Source organism: Marmota monax, unplaced genomic scaffold (genome assembly GCF_021218885.2).
Source record: "Marmota monax isolate L192 unplaced genomic scaffold, Marmota_monax_Labrador192_F-V1.1 WCK01_AAM20220418_F8-fsc00023, whole genome shotgun sequence".
NCBI lineage: Eukaryota > Metazoa > Chordata > Mammalia > Rodentia > Sciuridae > Marmota > Marmota monax.
Genome location: NW_026692907.1, coordinates 12,057,982 through 12,081,662, shown reverse-complemented (window position 1 = coordinate 12,081,662; position 23,681 = coordinate 12,057,982). Strand labels below are relative to the sequence as shown.

General features: G+C 41.2%; 1 protein-coding gene across 1 annotated transcript in view; it reads right to left on the bottom strand.

Moving 5' to 3' along the window:
• Window positions 1-880: 880 nt before the first annotated feature.
• The window catches only part of Pgm1 (phosphoglucomutase 1), a 60,678-nt gene continuing 37,877 nt past the window's right edge, over window positions 881-23,681 (bottom strand). Inside the window, exons 5-11 of the mRNA XM_046450953.2 lie at window positions 22,549-22,739; window positions 21,122-21,276; window positions 18,127-18,242; window positions 9,681-9,816; window positions 7,360-7,543; window positions 5,174-5,308; window positions 881-1,539 (exon numbers count right to left, since the gene is read on the bottom strand). Coding sequence (XP_046306909.1) covers window positions 1,450-1,539; window positions 5,174-5,308; window positions 7,360-7,543; window positions 9,681-9,816; window positions 18,127-18,242; window positions 21,122-21,276; window positions 22,549-22,739 — 1,007 coding nt within the window. The 3' untranslated portion in view covers window positions 881-1,449. The remainder of the gene's footprint in view (window positions 1,540-5,173; window positions 5,309-7,359; window positions 7,544-9,680; window positions 9,817-18,126; window positions 18,243-21,121; window positions 21,277-22,548; window positions 22,740-23,681) is intronic.

Here is a 23,681-nt window from a genome sequence, read left to right as displayed (position 1 = left end):
TAAAATAAGGAGTCCACACTAAGTTGCAGAGGAGTGCAGAGCTGGGCTACCTTCGGGCATAGCCCATGTGGCAAGGTGATTGTGTGGATGAGCCTTGCAAATGATAAAATGTACTGCAAGTATTAGTGTGATGGTTTTTGGTTTTCCTACACTTCCCAGTCTCGAAACAATATTGCAAGTGTAATTCTAGTTCCTGTTTATTTGACAATGTACCATGAACTAGTAGGTCCTGTGCCCAATGCTTCTCACAGGTCACCTAATGTTCCCAACAGCTTCATATAGTTAGAACTATTTTCATCCCCATTTTAAAAATGAGGATTAATGACACCCCAAGATCACTCAAGGTCTCAGGTGGGATTCAAACTCCAGTCTGTTGGCTCCCAAATCTATGTTCTTAACTACTACATTACATTTTGAGTTGAATGTGAATGTTCTAAGGTGAACAAGATGCCACTGACCATAATCCAATTTCCTGCCAAGTGACCACAATCCTACTCTTGAATTCTGGGAGTTCTCCCTCTGTCTCTTAAACAGGTATGTGGCATCTGAGCATCAAAGGCATATTATTGCTTTGCTATGTGAGATCTCCTAAAAAATCATCTTCTTTTCCTTGTTCCCAGTTAACCACGCCAAGCTGACTTTGTCAACCTTGGGAGGATCTAGAACTCAGTTGACCCTGCTCAGATTTAAAATTATAGCTCCTGAGTCGAAGGTTTTCAACCTAGCAAAAAGAACATTTTATTTTCTGGCTAGGACATCAAAACAAATTATAATATCCTCCTACTCCAAAACAAAACAAAACAAAAAAATCTGTCATCTTACAGAAATCAAAAACGTACTTTGTTAAGGAAAAAAAAAAAAGACAAAAGACAACATGCAATAGTAGCTTATTCTGCTTTAATATCCCAAAGTATCTGTGCAAATGGGACTATGCTGCAAAACAAGTCAGAAATCTATAGACAAGTACGTCTCACTCAGAGGGAAACTGATTGGAGAGAAGGCACCAGAAATTGCGTTTTGTTAGATTACATGTAAACAGTAAACTGGGGGAAGGATTCACCAAGGAGAATGGAACTTCTGCTATCATTTCATGGGCACATCCTAAGGCTGAAAGCTGGCCTCGATCACTGACACTCAGCCTCCACCTTGCACTGTCATGTGAACAGTGCCTGATGCTAAGGAGACAGATACCCACACAGCAGCAGTTGCAGAGGGGCGTGAAAAGGAACTGACATAATGCCTGTGGGTCCTCTTCCATCTCCCACATGGCTCCCGGGGGCATCTCAATTGGCAGTGCCTTGCAAAGCACCGTTTATCAACAACCATGAAGTGGAGAAATCAAATCCTAAAAAGCCTGGGTGGGTACACTTTGTTTCAGTCCATGCTCTTCAATCAGATGACGTGAATAGGTCCTGGGATGGAGGGACGTACCGCATCTGGTGGGTCTTCTTAGGTGATGACGGTGGGTGCAGTGCGTCCTGTTCTCTCCTGGAGCTGGGACACTTTCAGAGCAATAGAAATAAGGGGGGCCAACATGACCTGTGGGAGACACAAAGAGAAAAACAGTTCCCATCACTTAAACACAGATCCAGAACTCCAGCCCTTGGCTTTGCCCCTGAACTCCACAGGTCTGCCTGACTACTACCAGCCTTCCAGGCTCCTCAAGCTCTGTGAGTTTAAAAACAAATGCATGTTCTCTTCCCTCAAACTTAGCTTCAGCATAAAGCAAACTAAGTTGTTCCTGACACCTTCCCCTCCACATTACCCATGTCTAATCTTCCAGCAAGCAGAAGTGATTTTCACCTTTTAAATACCTCTTGATGGCACCCATTTCTCTCCATTCACTGCCAACTCTTGCTAAAACAATGTTCTTTCTCTTAACTGAAACAATGGTGCTTCCACATGTACTTTTGTATCCTTTGATTTATTTCTCACACTGCACCCAAAGATCTTTCAAAATGCAACTTCCCCTCACCGAAAGGGGAAAAATTCTGCTGCTTAAATAAATATTGTTGATATTTAAAAAATGAGAACTACTTATTGAGTTGAACTACCATTTTACAGACAAGGAAAAGGATCCCCAAAGGCGAAGTGATTTGGCCAAGTGGCGGGAGTACATTTATACTGTTTTCTCATCTAAGTCTCCACCAACTCCAGATGAGAGGAAATAACATCTCCACCTGCTGGGACCATACTTGGGGCTTGGACAGTTCCAACACAGTGCTGAGGTTGTGACACAGTAGTTGCAGAGTGAGGGCAGGCATCTATCTCCCCAGCAGGATCTCCCTAGCCATCCCACCTCCTATACACTTTGGTTCAAAAGAAACCTGACTTTCATTCATTCTTTCCGTTTGCCAAAAACCAGGCTTTTATCTTGATGATACAAAGAGAAATAAACACAGCTTCCTTTCTCCTTTTCTCTTGCTCTATTATCCTAAGCGTGAATGATGCAGACTTGGGTTAAGTTTTAAGGACACCGGCTACACAACAGGGATCTGGCAGATATGGAAGTTGAGGCCTGGCTACTGGAAAACATGTAGAAGTGAAGCATTCTCTTGCCTCCCCTTTAGTAATAAAAGCTACTGTAAACATTTAAATGAAGTCTCTCATCAAATCCATAGACACAGAAAGGAGAGTGATGGCTGCCAGGGGCTGAGGAGAGGGGAAGTGGGAAGTTATTGTACAAGGGGATCAAGTTTCAGTTTTGCAAAATGAAAATGTTTTGAAGATCCGCTGCACAATAAAGCAAATACATATAACATTACTAGACTGTGTACTTAAAAATGGTTAAGATGGCAACTTTTTATGTTATGTTTTCTTTGCAGTTTTTAAAAACACTTTAAGCTCAAAAATATAAAAAGAACAATTGGAATAGCTCAAAAAGGAATCCTAGGTTTCTGCTAGTTTATGCATTTTGCACTCATTATCTCCCTCAATCCCTATGACTCTATGAAGTTATTATCCTATTATTTTTGTAGACAAGGAAACTAAGACTCATAAAAATGGAATGACTCACCTAGGGACATACAGCCACTAAGGGGCAGGACTAGAATTTAAAAACAAGACCTAACTCCAAAACTTATGCTTAAACCAGCACACCAGGAGTTTCCAAATGAGTTTTATAGAATTTGAAATAGGCTAAAGAAGAAAAAGGCTCTTTGGGAAAAATAAGTGTGAAAAATATTGTTTATTTTATTCAAAATTTTTATAAAAATAAAAAGGTATAAAACATGCTATTTTTATACGTATATCATAGTGAACTTATTACTATAGTCAAGCTAATTAATAAATCACTCCTTTGCATAGTTTCCTTCTCTGATGTGGTGGTAGCAGTGAGGCACTAAGGTCTACTTTCTTAGTAAATTTCTTTTTCTTTCTTTTTTGGCATAGTTCTGAGGATTGAACATGGGACCTTGTTCGTGAGAGGCAAATGCTATACCATTGAGCTACATCCTCAGTCTTTTTAAAATTTTGTATTTTGAGACAGGGTCTAAGTTGCCCAAGCTGGCCCAGAACATGTGATCCTCCTGTCTCAGTCTCCCAAGTCACTGGGAATATAGGCATGCACCACTGCGCCAGGCACTCTTAGTAAATTTCAAGTACACAGTATAGTACTACATTTCTGTACCATGTTGTACATTAGATCTTGAGAACTACTGCATCCACCATAACTGAAATTCTTTATTTTTTAATCAAAATTTCCCCATTTTCTCCAGCCCCTGGTAGTTACCTCTTATTCTGTTTCTATGAGTTCAACTTTTTATTTTTTAAGATTCCATACATACATGATATCATATAGAATTTTTCTTTCTGTGTCTAGCTTATTTCACTTAGCATGTTTTCCTCATTTACTCATGTTGACACAAATGGCAGGACTTCCTTATCTTTTCAGAGGTATCTATATATCTAGATATGTACTCGTCTTTATCCATTCAACACTTGATGGACTCTTAGGTTAGTCCCATATCTTGGCTACTGTGAATAGTGCTGCAATACATGGGCATGCAGATATCGCTTCAGGGAAAGGACTTCAGTTCCTTTGGATATACACCCAGAAGAGGGATTGCTGGACCATACAATAGTTATATTTTAAATTTATTTGGAAATCTCCATACTGTTTCCAAAAATGGATATACCAATATATTCCCATCAACACTGTATGAGTGTGTTCCCTTTTCTCCACATCTTAACTAATACCTATCTTTTGGCTTTTTGACAACAGCCATCCTGACAGGTAAGGGGTTATATCTCATTGTGGTGTTGATTTTCACTTCCCTGATGATTAGTGATATTCAGCACCGTTCATATACCTGTTGGCCATTTGTATGTCTTCTTAGAAAAAAAAAATGTAATAGGCAATAGAAAAATGACTATTCAGCAAATGCCATTTAAATGGTGTGAATCACCATCTAAGGCTGACACCACACTTCCTAAACATTTTGTCTCTATGAAATTCTGGTTGGGGAGCATCTATCAAGAGGTGTGCTGTGAGGAACACACTTAGGGAAACCCTCCTCTGTATGTCACTCTCCCCATGGGTCCTCCATTTTGGTGGCTATTCTGTCTCAACCTTGGTTCCCATGGTCCCTTCTCACTCTGACATACTCCTGGAGACATTGAGGATATGGCCAGGAACCCAACCCACTAGGCTGCAAGGCAGAGTTTTCCATAAAGACAAAACAACTTCTGCCTGTTCCCCATCAAATCTAGAACCATGTATGTTCTGCCAGAGTGGGTGATCCTCCAAGGAAAGTGACATATGATCAGTGATAGCAGAACATCATATGAGGTGTTGATACAAAGATAGTTATCCTGAATCTGCCACTTGTTAGGTATGCAAACCTATTAACTGGTATTTTACCTTTCTGGGCCTCAGTTTTGTTATCTGTGGTAGGGACAATAATAGAGTCTACCTCATTTGAGAATTGAATGAGTATATTTATATAATGGCTTAGAGCAGAGTTTGGAAAATAGCAAATGCTCAGATAATTATTTATCATTTTTATTATACTTGTTATTATCTATTATTAATGTGATAAAAGACATGGAGGTAGGTATGCACAGCCGGGGCCCTGGTGTATCATTGAGAAGTAGGGGCACAGGCTCAGTGTGGAACCACTGTCATTCTCTTCAACAGAAATAACCAAATCAGGGCACCAGGCTTAGGCATTACCTGGGGGTCCTGATTGATTTTGGCGACATCTTTCTCATAGCTGTCAATGTACAGTCGAATGGTGGCCCCTGCACTCCCAGTGCCACTTAGTCGGAAGATGATGCGAGAACCATCTGCAAAAATGAGCCGCAAGCCCTGGAGAAGACAAGCAGAGACTGTTTGCCCACATGCTGGAAGGGAAGCTAAGGACTGACAAACTATGAGGGGTCCATTTGAAGACCTAATCACTCCTACTTGATCAATCAGAGGATTGGGTCCTTGATACATGGCAGCCATTGGGCCTCATGGGTCTGCCTTCTCACAGCATCCAGGTGATGGGGCTTAGCTGATGTGGAAGAAGTGTTTCCAGGGTAGGGGGAAGACCTGAGCTTGGTGATGCTGGGGGACATGAGGGCTTCCCTGTGACTTATGAACCAGCCATTATAGTTTGAAGCTTAATAAATAAGTCAAGCTGCAAGATGTAGAAATTGGACCCTCAGCTTAGAAGGGACACATGGACAGAATGCGCTGAAGCCAGAGCAGAAGAGTTCCAGGCAGACATGGGGTAGGATTCTTTACAAAACACTGGTAGAGAGCTTCAGAAAGGGAACAGGAGGCCACATGTCCCAGAGTGCAGACAGCAGCTGTTCCCAACATATCACGCAGGATCCAGCTGTCAGTCTCCTGATGACACCTGATGGCTCCAAGTGGCTCCATGTGGGTGCACCCTGGCTTGGCTCCTCTCTCCTTCCATCCCTGGCAGTACCTGGTCCTCAACAACCTCACTTCAGGGAAAGGTCAGGGACTCTCAGGTAGATATTCCCCAGCTTGAGGGAAGAAGACTGGGCCAGATCATCGTCTGAGGATCCTTCAGTCTCCGTGAGTTTCTCATTCTTCCACAAAAAGATGGACTTTGCATAATGCAGATGACTGACTGGAAGGAAACACTCACTCACTGCTCGTCAACCAATCCCCATGTGGTTTTAACCATGCCCTTCTTTAGCATTCGTCAGTGAGGCCAGCCGATGGAATACACAGTACTGTCTCCAATCAGTCAGTGAGGAGGTGATAGTTCATTCCCATTTACCAAGTCTTGCTTTCTAGAAACATACCAGCATTAGTCTTCTTCCCCCAGTTTCAACTTGAAATTTCTAAATTCTTTCCACTTGATTGCAGAAGCTATATCTACTTCAGAACACTTTTGCTCCTACCTAGTCTTCCACCTAAATGTTCAGGTTTTCTAATTTTACAACAGGGTGCTGATGCCTCCTTCCTCACATGGTGCAGAGAGCAGCCCCCACCTATGCTGAGGCCTCCCGCCTCACCTCTGCTCCCCTCCTTCCTCTCTGGAGATGCTGGATACAGAGCAGAGTTGAGGCCTACTTTCCCAAGCTTCCCTTGCAAAGGACCAGGCCAAAACTCTGGGTCTATGGAGAAAAAAGCTAAGTAGGAAGTTATAACAGAATCCTCTCCTTATTATCTCTGCTTCTGAGTTCCCAAAGATGACTCAAATCTATGACTATAATAGACCACAGACCCAGAGGTGAGAAGAGTCTGGTCCCTGAATGTTTGTGAGAGGCTAGGAGAAGGCCCGAGCAGCCTGCAGCTTTGGTACTGGCACACAAGGGAACCTAAAAATTCTGTCAGCACCCAGGATGGTCTGGGCTCGCAACTGTGGTGTCCTGCTACACAATGCTGTGTCAGGCAAGCTGCAGACACTTAACATTTCTACATCCAGGGATGCCATATTTAGAAAGGCATATTCTAAATATGCCATATTTAAGATTTAGTACATATGAAAGAAATATGTATAGCAATGCCACCCTTGTATTTTCATTCTGCTATAATCTCTAGAGAGAAAAGAGGGGGGTTGATATCTAAGGTGATGATTTACTTTTGTTTAGGTTCTAAGGCTTCTTTCTGCACATACCTTCAACTTGACATCTTGCATATGATTCCAGAAGGTGTAAAAGTCCTTCTGGCATGTAAACTAAGAATTCCAGAATGAGGGCATAGGGGACTGCAGAACCAGGGCAAAAAGCATTCTCCCTACAAGTGCACCTGAGAGCCACACAGAACTCGGTAGAAAACTGGTTGAGAACAGATACCCCAGAAAAACAGTACAGCAAAGGGCCATTTACATTTTTCTCCTGAGGCTTCAAGAAATGATGCTCTGGGGACCCTCTAGCACATAAGTCTGCTCCTACCTGATTTCTTGAAATGCTTCCGTCCACCGGGTCACTATATTCGAAGTTATCAGCTTTCTCCACAGTGTAGACTTTGTCATTCGCAGAGAACTGTTTTCCCACAAAGGAGCGGTCAAACATCAGGGTCTCCAGGTCCTTCATCATCTTGTTGGCGCCTTCCGCTTCTACCTCCTCGTAGTCATACCTGGGAGATCACGGAGTTGACTTCAGATCACACTTAGGTGCATCAGTGCTGTCTTTATCATTGGCCTTCCCTACCCCCAGAGCTATCTGACTTCAGAGGAAGCTGCAGAACTATAAATTTTTCATCAGCGGGGATGGAAAAAAGGGTTTGGAGGATTTCAGGGAAGGGATGGGGGCTTCTGCTCGGGCAGAAAATGGGTCTTGGCTCTTTTACAGAATCAAGCACCAACACGCTTCAAAGGCTTTGAAGAGATACAATCTGACATTGAATCACCACATCCCAAGGGGGTGGAATCAAAGCTGTTACTTCTAGGGTTGGAGATACAGCTCAGTTGGCAGAGTTGGCAACTTGAATGGCCTTTTGTTCCAAGCTCCTAGAGCCCTTTTGGGTTGGGATCTGCCTAAGCCAGCTGGAGTTTGGCTAAGGAGGGTTCCAGTCTCGACAGGAGCTTCCAAAAGCAAGACCAGGATTTCACCCAGCAGATGAAGGGGCCAAACCAAACTCTTCACATCTGATATGCCACCCCGCTTCCAGAGGAAATGGATTCTGCTCTACAGTGTTTTGGATTCACTCTGACAGAGAAGGCCTGGTGTGGATGCAGCAGGGCCAAGAAAAGTGAACCAGAAATAAAATTCTGTGACAATTATTTTTCCTTCAAGACTTGTTCCTGACTCCTTTCTTAGGAAATTAAAGACTCTTGCAGGTGGCTTCTCTCAACCTACTGGCACACACCCTCTTGAGAGAGTTACTTTTTAAAGGCTCGAGAGAGCCAAGTCTATATTTATTTGCAATAGTGAAACAAATATAAGATGTGCAAGATGACACCTCTGAGACATGAGAAATACTGGGGAGTAAAAGCCAACCTATTCTGGCTCCTGGATTCCATGAATCAAGGACAAAACAGTTCCCTTAATCTTGAAGTCAGATCTTTGACCCAGTTGAAATGATGAAGATCAAGAAATTATAACCAGGTGTTTGTGCTTTATGTCTGTGACCTTTGGGCATCCAAGGAAAATGTTTTATGAATCCTAGGCACAGAGGGCAGAATGAAAGCAATAATCTGGGCTTTGCCATCAGAATGAGCTGTGGTCCAGATTGCAGAATGCTTGGCCCGTTGCCCCATCTCTCTGAATTTCAGTTGCCTTATCAATAACTGTTTTGAGGCACTCACAGATAATGTATTTAATAAATGGAGGGTAAAATGGAGTCAAAACTAATCATAAATGTAAATTCTGAGGACTTGATTTGTAATACTTAGTTAGCAGTTACATTTAATAATAAAAATTGCTAAAATAGTTTTTATATGGCAATTTCTAATTAATTCAAGAGTGGCTCTTTCCCTAAACAACTGCTCCTACTCTTCTTCCACTCTGGCTTTTCACTAGCTCATTCGTTTATCTGTTCAAAACATATTTATGCAGTGTCTAATATGAGCTGAGTGTTGGAGGATACCATGGGGCACAAAAACAGACATGGCCCTGTTTTTGTTTTGTTTTTGGACTGGGGATTGAACACAGGGGTGCTCTACCACTAAGTTACATCCTCAGCACTTTTTGGTTTTGAGATAGGATTTACAAACTCCTCCAGAATTTACAAAACACCTTCAGGCTCCTATTTCACATAATCCTTTCAATTGCGGGATCATTATTCCCATTCCTACAGATGAGGAAACTGAGTAGAGAAAGAGGTTAAGTGACTTCCCAATTTAGTAATGGCCAGAAATAAAATTAAAATACATGCTTTTAAATCCATATCCAATGTCATTATGTGTCCAGCCAATGGGGACATTTCAAAATGCTTATGAAGTATTTATTCTTTTGATTATGTTAGCTAATTTTTTTTTAGCCCCGTTCCTTATGACTGACATAGAAGTTGACTTCTTCTGATTTATTTACTTTTAAAATCCCTAACTGGGCTGGAGATATAGCTCAGTTGGTAGAGTGCTTGCCTCGCATACACAAGGCGCTAGGTTCAATCCCCAGCACAATAAAAACAAAAACAAAAACAAAAAACCCAACTGGTAGAAACCTTATGAACTAGAATTTTATTACCACTTAGGACAGACATTGTAGGCCTGAGAATTCCCTCTGCCCAGCTCCTTTACCCTAGCTGGGAGCCCAGTCAGGCTATGTTTTACCTGGTGAAGAAGTTCCGGCCATACTTTTGCCAATGGTCTTTGAGAATGTCCTCTACGCTCTGTTTGCGGGTGGCTAGGATAGACAGCCAGGCAAGGACAGCCCACAGTCCATCTTTCTCACGGATATGGTCAGAACCTGGCAGGGCAGAGCAAGCTGTTATGAGAAATGTGACTTCTCCAAAATACTGGGGAATAAATTCAACAGTGAGCACTTAGATCCAACAAAAAAAAAGTCATGAAATTTACCTAGGAACTTGAGTACATGGAGGGAATTACATATTCAATAAAGCAACATAATACTGACAAAAAGCCAATGCTTCCCAAAGTAATTTAGAAATGTACAGGAAATGTCAATAAAAATGACAGTGTGATAATCTGGTAGAACTTGATAGATCTATCACAAAGTAGTAATGTCAGAGGACAAAAATAAATCTTAAACAGCAAAAAAATAATGACCATTACAATTTTTTTTATAAATCTTGGTGATAAATATGTAAATTCAGTATTCATAAAGAGAAACAACTGACGTATTTATGTTCTTAAAAATTCCCATTCCTATACAGCAATACTACCACAGATAAAATTAAAAGGCCATTGACACATTTTAAAAAGTAAACACATTCACATTTTTTAATTGTTTAAGGTAGATGTTTAAATACATTCAATATAGGAAACCATTCTTATGTATTAGGAGCTACAGTGGCACAGTCCTGTAATCCCACCTACTGGGGAGGCTGAGGCAGGAATAAGGACAAATTCAGGGCCAGCAGGGGCAGAATACTCGTCTAGCACGTACAAGGTCCTGGAATCAATTCCCAGTACAGAAAAAAAAATCTTAAATATTAATAAAAGAAAAGCAATATCTCAAATGAAAATGGTATACCAAGAGCATACCAGGCAATTCGCCAAAAAATAAATACAGGTAATGAATTAATATAGTAAAAAGCTGGCACTAATTTCAAGAAAAGAAATTGAAGGTAAAACCACAATAAGAAACTGCTACTTGGGGGATAGTAGAGGATAGGAAAGGCAGCAGAATACAACAGACACTAGTATGGCAATATGTAAATCAATGGATGTGTAACTGATGTGATTCTGCAATTTGTATACGGGGTAAAAATGGGAGTTCATAGCCCACTTGAATCAAAGTGTGAAATATGATATATCAAGAACTATGTAATGTTTTGAACAACCAACAATAAAAAAATTTAAAAAAAAAAAGAAACTGCTACTTGCTTGACAAATGGTTACAGATTTTAAAAGTTAGAACACCTCGTATTGGGGGGAGGCATAAGGAAACTGGGACTCTATCACGATGCTGATAGGAGTGTATAGGAATGTGTAGGAACCTTTTGGAAAGCAATTTGGCAGAAAGTATTCAAGCCTTAAAGGTAGGTCTGCACATGGATCTAGTAACTCTCTCTCTAGAATGTCTTCCTTTTGCCAATAATGGCTGGTTAAATTAACAGTGACATATCTGTCTCCTGCTAAAATCTTTACCAAAATTAAGAAACTGAGTCTTTGGATGTTCCTGTCTACATGGAAACCCTTTCCCAAGAGCCTGATGTGGGGCAGAAGTCTCATTTTCAATCTTTTAAACCCCTCATTCTAAAACAAAAACAAAATACAGATTACATTGAGCTCTGTTTTCTGACTAGGACTCTACACAATCCCTCTACAATCATGCTTTGTGTATTGTCATATCCAGATCTCTTTATGTACCTTCTTGCTCTACTTGGCCACCCATTGGGCCTTATCATCCTTGGGGCTGTCAGACTATCTAGCTCAATGCTGGCTGTGTCACAAGCATGTGGTTGTTTCTTTCCTTCTCCTCTTCATCCTTTTAATATCATCTCTTCTTCAAGACTAGCTCCCAGCTTTCCTAGGTAGCTATGAGCACTTTGTCTTCCATCTCTTATAGCAACCTACACAAAACTGCTGGGGAGGTGCCATCCTCCCTGGGCCCCAATCATGTCCTCTCCACTAACTATGTGCTTCTTAGAGGCATCTGTTATTTCTCTTTGTAACCAAGTCTGATGATTAGCTTAAAATATGGAATATGGCAGATAACTAATTACAAAGGAGGACATGATCGAATGAATCAATACATTAGTTCATCTACTCCAACATTTTCTGTCTTTTTGGTCCATAAAAATATACAATTCTTCCTTTCAAAAATTTTTCTCTTCAATGGGGTATCACTTTTAGAAGTAGTAGTCCTTAAAAACTGGATGCTGGCAAAATTAGAGACAGAAGGCAGGATTTGTAGTGCTATATATAAAAAGTTTTGGAAATGTTTATCCAGTTTTATCATCTGAAGACTTTTATTTGCCTTTACTGCTATTTTAAGAAACCAAAAAGTTAGCTTTCTGCCTCTTTCAGCTTTTGCAAATGATGATATGTTTTGGCAACAGTTCATCCTGAGGAGCAGGATTCTGGCAGTTTCTGCAATATATTGGGAATTCATGACAGCAGTACACAGCTTGGAATTATTTGTGCTCCACTGGATGTTTTCTTCCTTTAAAATATTTTTTAAGGTATGTTTTAATTTCTTCTTGTTTTGGGATAGATCTAAAGGATAGAGGTAATATTTCTTACTCTAAATAAGGAATCTGGCTTCTTATTTAATGTGTAAATAAAATAAAATCTAAAAAATCTTTCCCAATTCTGATCAAATTATTCAGAGATTACTAAATCACACACCTGGTATTATCAATGAAATACCTGTCTTGAATAACATAAACATTCTATTCAATTTGCAGGATCCTCAGTTTCTCTGGAAATTCTGATTCATTTCAGTGATCATCTTGGATGTGCCAAAAACTCTAGATAATCCAATTAATACTGAGGAAGCCTGGGTAAATTTCATTTCCTTCAGTGCTCTGATGAATAATAACAGTTTGCTAGTTAAAAAAAAAAAAAAAGCCAATGAAGAATGCATGTGTTTCTAAACTGCTTTTACAGTTGTGGCTCCAGAGAAATTGATGTATCCTTAAGCAACAAAAAACCTGAATCTGAGATTTGCTCTGTTATTTAGAAGCTATTTGAATTTGGACAAGTCACTTAGCTTTCCTGAGCCTCAGTATTGTCAATTGCAAAATGGGGGTAATGCTGACTTCTAACATAACTGTAAGAAACTACGGTGATGAAGAAGTAGAGATATTTTGTAAACTAGAAAGTACTATATAAAATGCAATATATTATTATGAAAAAAAAAGAAAAATAAACTTTTAGGGAAAAGTAATATGTTTTCCACTGACATTATTAAGCTTTCAACAATAATATTCCTTAACACTACATACTGGAGAAGAAAATGGAAAAATAAAATCCAACATGCTTTTTCTTCTGGGAAGTGGGAACACAGTTTGTTTTTTTTCCTCCTTTTTTATTCCCCCAAGATGAACATGAATTAACTTGTATCATTATGTTTTCATTTTAAAAAGTAAAGGAAGCCAAGCTCACTTAAGTGTGAGAAAAAGGTAAACACTGCACTGCTGGGCCCAGCCGGCGTGAAGGTAACCCTGGGTTTTGCTGTGGGTCTCTTCATTCTTGCTCCAGCTCAGGGACCCATGGAGTGCATGGGAGTTCTGCCCCTTCAGCATCTTCAAACACCTGTCACTTCACTTCGGCCTAATCAGCACCTTGTGGTAAGTACAAATGGCTCAGTCAGGGCACAATCTGGGTCTCAGCCAAGAAAAATGTCAACCCTTGCTAAGGGAGCCAAGAGCTAATAGCTTAGGAATCAGGTTACATCCACCAACATGGGCATCTCAGGGGCTGCCCTGGCGTCTGCCCCCACCAACTGACAACATGGAAGGGGCCACTAAAATACAGCTATAGGGAGTTCTCTGAAAGTAACAACATCTGTCTGTCTCTTCCTCTGTTCATTTTTTTAAAACCTTTTATTTATCTATCTATCTATCTATTTATTTTTATGTGGTGCTGAGGATCGAACCCATATGCGAGGCAAGTGCTCTGCCACTGAGCCACAATCCCAGCCCCTGTCTCTGTTTATTTTTATCTCTTCCACATTCCCCTGAACACACTGCTCTCTCTGGCTGGAAATTTCCACCCCACATACCCATATTAGCTTGGCTAATATCTCCAGCAACTTTCAACTCACCCTCATCCAGGATGCTGCCCTTACCCTGTTCTGTGATGCTATCATCCTGTGACCATACCACCCGCCCCCGACTATGTGTTGCACTCGTAGCTGGTGCTGGGCCCCCAGTCAGCTCTCAAGAGGGGTTTCCCCAGGATGGCCAGTCCCCAGCAGACTGGCTGGGGAGCTCAGTAGACCTGTTCTGCCCAGAGTCCTGTCCTCTTTGCCTTCCACTGCTCAAAAAACCTCACTAGCAAGGGATGGTGAGTGCACTGGAGGCCTTCTCAGTCACTCCAGCTACCAGCGGCTGTCCCCAGGAGCTCCCAGGCCCTCCACTCAGCAACTCCTGCAATGCGTCTCTGGAGCTTTGCTTTCTCTCCATAAGGCTCTCTGGCGGGAGGTAGTGAATGGCTGCAACTGCATCTTAACACAAACTTCATCTTACACTCGACCAATATGAATCTGTGTGATTCAAGTACCAAGATGAATCAGATAAGCCTCTTGCCCTCAGAGATGAACGAAGATACATAGATGAGGAGACAGATCTGCAGGTATCAGGAAAACACTGACAGACGATTTGTGGTTCCAGCCTTACATAACTAAACGAGTTAGTTATGACTAGGGCATAAGCTTCATTCTACTGGGCTACTCTGGGATATTGCCAGACCTGGGATGCTGAAATCTTCCCCTGGGGGCTTTATCTATGAAGAACTCAAAAGCCAGGTAAGTCAAAATGGGCAGAGACAGAAAACCTGATCCCCTACACCACAGAACAAAGTCAGGCACCCCGAGTACAAAGCTCCCAGACACTTGATGTGTCACCTCCTTTCATTTTACACATTTGTGATTACCTGGCCAAAGTCAGTCTTCCATTCCTGATGGAAATGCTCACTGTCCTGTCCCCAGAGCATAAAAAAGCATCCATTTTTTCAAGTTATCACTTGTGTATGATACATTATCACTTAAAGATGGGACAAGGAAAAATATTGCTAACCTTTAGATCTGAACAGATGATAACTTACTGGCACATCTCCAAGTGATACCAAATTTATCTTTGACCAGATTTCCTCTCTCTCTTTCCCAAGCCCCCCATTTTCCTGAAAAAGGGTTTAAAAAGTAGTGACCTTCTATACTATTCAGTAATTTACTTTCAATTTCGTAACAAGGCCATGGTGGGACAGAACTGACACTCTACACTCTGCCCTCTCTATCACTATCATGTGCATCACTATCCAGTCAGGAGGAGGAAACAGCATGGTACCATGAGATCAGCCCAAAACAACAGGTCCATCTGTGTAGGGCTGCCCCTCATTTCTGACTCCCTATTGAAAAACACATTTATCCCTGGTGTATATAATGCTGATGTCTGAGGAGGAGTCCCAGCCTCTGCAGTTATGATAATCATGCCAGAAAGTTGCTGTTTCTCCATCATAAGCAGACTGGTGAGTATTTGGTAATGTTAGTTATACAGTATTATAGGCTTGTTCTCTAAATGCTAGTGGTTTGTTTTACTTGGTGAGCCAGTTCTTCTGAAGTCGGTCTCCTCTGCACCTCTTTGCAAGAAGACTTCTTTTCTTTTTATGGGAGCTCATTTCTTCCTGCAAAGACCTTAGGGTTCCCGACCCTGGACTTTAGAGCAGGAGTGGTGCTGAATGAGAGAGCCCCATTGCAAGAGGTGAGGTGAGGACCTCCAAGGAGGTGGGTGCTTAATCAGGAAAACACTGACAGATGACTTGTGGTTCCAGCCTTACAAGGGAAATTACATCAAATGACTTTTAAAATTCTTCCTTCCAGGGTGGAGTTATGGCTCAGTGGTAGAGCACTCGCCTAGCAAGTGTGAGGCACTGGGTTTAATTCTCAGCACCCATATAAATAAGTGAATAAAATAAAGGTCTTTCAACATCTAAAAAAATATTTAAAAAAATTATTTCCTTCCAACAGCAGGATTCTGTTTGTCGAAATGGAAGGTGCCAAGGGAAATATGCTCATTCATTCATTCAACAAGCATTTACAGTGCACCCATTCTATGCTGGGTTCCACAGGAGGCTTTTAGGACACAATAATGAATAAGACATATAAGACCCCTGTCCTCATGGAACTTATAATCTAGTGGAGGCAACAGACATTATTAATCAAAGTATCATAAATAATTGTAAAATCCCAGCCACAACAAGTTCAACAAAGGATAGGCACGTGGTGCCACAAGAACAAGTAATCGGGGAACTTGGCCCACTCTGGAAGGTCAAGGAGGCTTTCCTGAGAAATTGCTTCTGTTGTTACTCAGAAAAATACAGAAATAAAGCACCTTGCATTCAATTAAACTATAGAATATTTCAAAGCTTATATAACATTCACCATGGGAAATTCTGTAAAGGCATTGTTGGAATCATTCACCAGCAAGGACCATGGTAGATAGACACCAACACTTCTATAATGCAGATCAGAAGTTTAGTTAACTTGACTGAAGCAGGATGGGCAGCCTGGAGAACACAGACCTTGGAGCTGCTGCTAATTATTAGTCCTACTATGCAAGACAGAACAGCTCCTGGTGTTTCATCCTCAGGCCTGTACCCACCCAGTCAACACAGGGGCTCCTGTTTACTTCTGGGGCTCTTGCCCAAAGCTTCCCATATGGGCCTATGGGATAAGACATTACTGGATGTACTACTTAATAAATAAGTATACAAGGTAAAAAGATATAGTGGGTAACTATGGATAAAACTGTATTAACAATAGTCCTTATGGTGGAATGTTCTGGAACATTCAGATGTTAATATCATTGTGAATATCCAAGATAGAGAGGTAGGTTCCAAGTTTTCCAATCTTTGTTGACCCCTAGAAACCTCTCATAAAACTAGCAATCTTCCACAATCACACACACTCTTGGAAACCAGATTCTAGATTTCTCTTTTTTCACCAGGTTCAGCACTAATATAGGTACATGGGGGCAGGAAACCACAGGGTTACAATAGACTGTAACTTGCCTCCAAAGACATCTTTATCTATAGAGAAGAATAACAGAGGCCAAGTCTGCACTGGATAACACTGGGAGAATTTCACAGGCAAAGACCACCTCACTGGGCATTCATATATATAGTATCTCAAGGAATAACAAGGCACCACCCACGCTATATGAAATAGTAAAGGACTAAGCAGTAGTCTTTTATTCTTTGGTTGAAGACTTAAAACTATCAGAAATAATCTAACATTCTTTGTGGACATTGCTCAACCCACAAACTTTTTTATCTTTGTTAATACTTTCCAATTTTATCAAGTCAATTCACTGCCCAAGAGTACTGCCACTCTCCCAAGGATATTAAATTGCTTAGAACTTTGTGTAAATATGCATCAAATCTACAGGCTCATCCAACCCACCCTGCATCTGAAACTGTAGGAAAGGAAAGGAAATCAGTACTCTGTTCTGTTTAATGTAACATGAATTGATCTTCTTTTCTTTTCTAACACACGCCCATAGTATGTACTACAGGACCAGGAAGATCAGTTCCTTTACTTCAAAATGTTGGGTAGAGAGAATGGAAGAGATGTAGCATGTTGAGTACCTGGCAACCTGATTGGAAACCAACACAAAGGCAAGGGCCACATGCCTCAACAGATATTTGGAAAAGAGAGATTGATACAGGTAGGATGGGGTACTAGGGAGGAGGTTCGAGTTCAGTTCAATACTTGGACAGGCAGAGAGAAAGACAGCCAGTACATAAAGTGGGGTCTAAAGCTCTTGGATCACCCCCAGAGTATGCCCAATCACACCACTTCACCATGCTACAATTTACACACATACCCTCATGCACAAGGATGTATTTTTAATTTCCTTATTACCTACCAAATTAGTTTCACCCTAATGGTCTCCCTTAATTTAGCCTTGATAATTCATAACTTGTAGCCATAGAAAACGTGGATCTATGAATGAGAAAGACTTAATGCTGTGCTGAGACTTCTTAAATAAAAACGAAAAACTGACTCACTTCACCATATTTCTTCCCAGAAACAAAAACATTTAGGAAGGTTTCTTTGGCCACTGAATGAAAAAAAAATATGTTTATCACTGTTTAATCCCTGTAGACTCAATGACCATGCCGCCAAGGAAGCCCCCAAACTTCCTGTCTCAGTGGACATGATCCTCTGAAAGTAAAATTAGCCGTCCTGCAGGAATGTGCTCACCGCTTTTCCAATGTGTATACTCCATCAGGCTGTTATAAATAAATTGCTTCTTGATTTAGGACACATCAGCTACTGTTGCTATTTCAGGGCTGTCCTAGCAGTCTAAACTTTCACTGGAGGTGGCAGTTGTGGGGAAGAAAATGCTAGCACAGGACTGCAACTTACCAGTGCCGAAGCTCTCCTCCCCACAAAGGGACAGTTTGCTTGCATCCATCAAATTCCCAAAAAACTTCCAGCCAGTTGGGGTCTCGTACAAAGCAATCTTTGTGGCGTTAGCCACCCTTCAAAGGCATGAAATCAAAGTTACATCACAGCAGGACTGTGAGCAGGGCCGGGTGAGGGTGGAAAAGAGCAACCGTTATTGTAATCAAGGGTCCCATTTAGCATCGCTCAGAGGTATACATAATTCTAAGATTGGTGAAAAATCATAAGAGAAAACTTGGGCACAATGGGATATTCTATAAAGATTCAGAGGAAGGGGGAGAAGAGGAAGAAGAAAGAATTCATTCAGAGCACACTTTAATAGTTTAAAAGAAGCAATAGCAATAAAATAGGTAGGGCTGTTTTAGGGGTCATTTAAACCCAGGTGTCTTGGTTAAAGACTGCATCTATAACCACTTTGTAAAGAACAAAAGAATGATGTTTTGAGGTGTTATAATCACAGAATCATAAATATTGGGTTTAGTAGGCCAGCATTTTACAGAGGAGGGAAAAGGATTCAGACGAGACCAAGGTCACACAGGCAGGATGACTGACAGCCCAACTTTGAGCTTCCCAACAATGCTGCTCTCATCAAAAGCCCACAGGAGAGCACCCAGCAGGGTCTTTTTTGTTTTGTTTTGGTACTGGGAATTGAACCCAGGGACACTGTACCACTGAGCTATGTCCCCAGCCCTTTATATTTTTGAGACAAGGTCTTGCTAAGTTGCTGAGGGCCTCAGGGCCTCAATAAGTTGCTGAGGCTGGCCTTAAACTTGAGATTCTCATGCCTCAACCTCCTGAATTGCTAGATTTACAGGCATGTGCCTCATGCCCAGCTTAGGGGGCTCCCATTTCCACCAGCTTCACCCACTCTGGTCAGTGCCCCACTTTCTTCTCACACACATTCTTTACTCTTCCCTGTATATTTTTAGAGTATTTAAAAACCTTTGAGTGGGGCTGGGGGTCTAGTTCAGTTGTTAGCATGTGTAAGACGCTCTGCATTCAATTTTCAGCATCAAAAATAGATACATAGGGCTGTGGTTGTGGCTCCGTGGTAGAGTGCTGATGTAGCATGTGCAAGGTGCTGGATTTGATCCTCAACACCATATAAATATAAGTAAATAAAATAAAGGTATTGTGTCTAACTACAACTAAAAAAAATAGATACATATATACATAAATAATAAAATAAAATCTCTCAGTGAAAGTCCTTGTTCCTTTGAGTAAGAAGTTACCTGGTAAGTTTCAGCACCATTTCAGTGAGATTTGCTTTTGGAAATGCTCGCCTATTCCTACCAAAGCAATGGCATGCCTGGACTCTAACATTTGAAGAAAATCAAATACATGATTTTTGAAAACTATGAAAGTATAATAAAGTTTTATCTGGGTAACAAGATGTTTTAGTTGCAAATCTATGTGTAAATTATTAATTTTTCAGAAAATTGAAATTTGATTGTCTCTGGATGACACAGAAGGTATTTCATTCAGGGCCTGGTCAGCTAGCATGATAATGTGACCACAAACCAGCTCTTGACTCCACGTGCAGCATCCAGAGGCAGGAGCAATGGGCCTCACCCTTGCTCTAAATTAGTGGGATATTGGACAAGACTGCTAACTCCTCTTGACTTCCGGCTTTCTCTTCTTTATAGTAAGGGTGGCTGTGAGGATCAACTGAGAGAGAAAATGTAAAAAGCCCTTTATAAGCTATCAATTGCTAGCCAGATATTAGTCCTTAGTTTCTTGCTGGCTGAAGTTAAGTCACCACAGATTCAGTAGCTATCTCCTCTCTCATAGGAACCTACTGCAGAGCCCCATAGTAGGAGGCAGGGGCTCTGGGCTCATTCCTGACTCAAGTCATTCACTATCTGGGTGAGCGTAAGTGAGCTGCAAGCTGCGTTAACTTCTTTGCCCTTTTGTCTTCCATCTGTAAAATGGGGTCACACATAGCATTTGTCTCATGGGGTTGGTTTGGGAATTAAATGACTTAAAATATATAAAGCACTTATTAGCATGTGGTAATAGTCCTTGAAGATTAACTGCTATTATAACAGCTTAATTTATACATTCTACTTTCCTCCCTGGCCTTGACCTTTTATTCATTCATTCATTCTCTACTATCATTCATTCAACAAGATTTCCTGGGCACCTGACAAGTTCTACTAATATTTTCCCTAGCCCTCACTTGTTATTTATTACTTTTTATTTTTCAATTGTTTTAGATGTGGTCTCATAAGCTACTTTAAAATGTTCATCTAATGAAGTGATACATAATAAGTAAACAAATATCTAGAAGCAAGTCTGAGCTATCAAAGGTTTATTGTCACTGATTTCTTTCTATCACATAAACTTGATTTTTTTTTTCTATTTTACCAATTTGGGCTTTCTGTTTTAGATTTTGGACAAATAAAGAACTGCTGTATGTCTAAGTGTATGAGCAATCTTGTTGTGTTGAAACTGTAAAATTATTTAGAATTGCTCTTTCACTCCATGCACATTGCTAAAAGCAAGTGATCTTGAGTGCAGCGAAAGTGACATCCATCCATGCATTCAGTCATTAGCATTTAAACATTCATACATTTTTAAAAAATTGTGTGTGTATGTGTGTGTGTGTGTGTGTCCTATTATATGTCAGGCAGAGTCCAGGACAGTGAATAAGACAAGTCCTTTCTCTGCAAATGTATAGAGCCTAGCCAGGAAGCCGAACAAGCAAGGTGGCTATCAGAACCCAGTGTGGTAAGTGACGGGTGGAGGAAGGGCAGGTGCTAAGGGAGCTCAGAATGGAGGGGGTATAATCCTAAAAACACATCCCCTATTCCCTCATATGAGAAACAACTGAGCACACACTATGCACCATATGGATACAATGGAAAGGGAAGAAAACTGTTCCAGGCACAGCAGAGGGGATGGGGAAGCCCAGGATGACCCCAGACAGGAGGGCTGTGGGAATGGGGAGACCTACCGATCCAGGGCACCACTCGTGGGCATGCTGCGTGCAAAGCCGCGGACCCCAGTCTGCTGGAAATACGGAATGCTGAAGATGTTGGCAGCAATGACAGCCACAGAGTCTGAAGGGTTCACAAAAAACCCATGCTTGCCCAGAATCATGTTTCGATCCTTTGGAAGAAGGGAGATTGAAAGGAAGACCTTTTAATCAAACTACCAAAGTCATCAAACTATCTTTCAAGGAAGTCTTATATAATTTAAAACTGATATATTTATCCATAATGGGCTTTAAAGACTGGGTTTTATTTTTAATGAATTTGTACAGTACAAATGGGAAAAAGGCACCTCCATGCCCAAAAGCTAAAACGGTTTTCAATTGAAGTAGAAGCACAAATTCTTTGTGAGCGAAATCCTCTGTTCTCCCTGCAGGGGCCAGCATACTTTAACCTCTAGACCTTTCCCAAACTCTGGAACCAATCACCCCTCTCCCTGAGGAGAGGAGAGAACATATGAAAGAGGAAATGTTGGCTGTTTACATAGTTTGAAAGGTCACCAGGCATCCTTTGAGAAACAAAGGCAGATTTCTTCGAAGAAGTCCCGTGATTTGGTATGGAACCCAACAAAATATGCTGTCACCTTCACTGCCCCTGGGTGCCTGATACACAATGCTACTCAATTATCTGAGGGTGGAGGAAAACCCCCAACATCGGAAAGACATACTGCAAGGCAACATCTGCTGTGAACCCCTTTCATTTCCCCAAATACTTATAGGAGAAAGGTTATTTTTCAGGAAATAGTGACTTCTAGCTGGTTCAGAAAAACAGCAACAAAAATAAAATTTCAACTTAATGAACATGCACAGTACCTACTATTTGTGAGATGCCAGGGTTACAAACCTAAGAGACACATTTCTTCTTTGTCATTATGTGGTCACCAATGTAAATAAAACATTTTATTTCTAAAATTTTTAATGCTTGGAGAAAAAAATAAAATGCTAATTCTCTCAATTTAGCCTTCATACAGGCTATAAAACCATAGTTTCATCATTTAGCTAATGTGAATGAATGATTAGGTATAAGCTCAAAACTTTTTCCAGTGATTAATAATTAGTCAGCTGCTAGCTGAGGACAGGAGCCTACCTTAGAACAGTATCTAGAATTGATGCAGTTCATGAAGTACCAGTCATTACATCATAACCCAAACCTCTACTCTTAGTAAATATGAATGAATGTGTGAAACTAAAGGCATGGGTTATGTTTCAAGACTTTTATTTCGTTCCATGAGGGTCTTCTAGTAATTTAGTTCTGACCTCAAGTCAGATGAAGGATCCTTGGCAGTCACTCAGCAGTCTCCTGGGGCCTGGCAGAAGCAGCCCACTTTCCCCCCACCTGCATGATCAGGCCTGGCCTGCAATAGAATTTATGGAAAGGCACTTGTACCTACCCCATCTCCATCAAAGGCAGCCCCAAAGTCATGCTCTCCAGACTTCATGGTCTCCACTAGGTCAGCTGCATAGGTGAGGTTGGGGTCAGGGTGGTGGCCTCCAAAATCCTCCAGGGGAACACAGTTTACTGCTGAGTTTGCTGGGGCGCCAAGTTCTTCACAGAGGATCTTCTTTACATATGGCCCCACAACTATATAAAGCATAAAAGTATAAAGGATCAGAAAAAAATGATGAAAGCATGTGGAAATGGGAAGGCAAGCAGGGTGGAAGAAGAATGGCATGAGCAACAGTGACAACGTGCAAATTGGGGCTAATGCAGAGATGCCTCTGACTAGACAGAAGGTTCTAGAAAAAGGAGTAATGAGAGATTAGGGTGGAAAGGTGGAGATAGTTCACAAGAAAAGTATGGGAAAGGGAAGAGAGCTACTCATCGTGAAGGCCCTACCATGCACCTGAGCCAGGTGCTTCTCAACTCTTTTCCCATTTAGTTCTTCAGAAAAGGTGGTGCAGCTTAGTGCTTAAAAGCCCACACTCTGGGATCAACTGTCTGGGTTTAAATCTCAGTTTTGCTAATCACTGTACAACTTTGGAAAAGTTACCTAATCTCTCTGTGCCTCTCCCATGTGCAGCATGAGGATGATAACAGCAACAACCTAACAGGGTTGAAGCCAGGATTGCGTGAGTTAATAGACAGGAGCTCTGAGAACAGAGCATGTACATTGTCAATGTTTACATTATGATTGTCATCTCCAATGTATAGATAAGAAAACAGAGGAAATGAAGACATTTGCCCAAACTTACACAGCCAGAAGTGGGAGCTGGGACCCAGGGCTCTTACATTGCTACTCAAGCAAGCTACAAACAAAAACCAGTAACAGCAGACATCAAGGGAAACCAGCCACATATTTACAGTGGTATTTCATATAACAAAGTCTTAATACAGTTTGTCGAATGGTTTGTTGAAAATGAAAGAATCCTTTCCCATTAAGAAGAAAGTAGGCTCATTCTGTGGGACTCCTGTGGGCTGGCAAGGACCCCAGGGGAGAAGTTCCAGGCCCACCAGGTGGTTTTCTCACTGTGGTTTGCAGGGTAGCACAGCCCCAGGACAGCACCCCTGAGCAAAGGCAGAAAG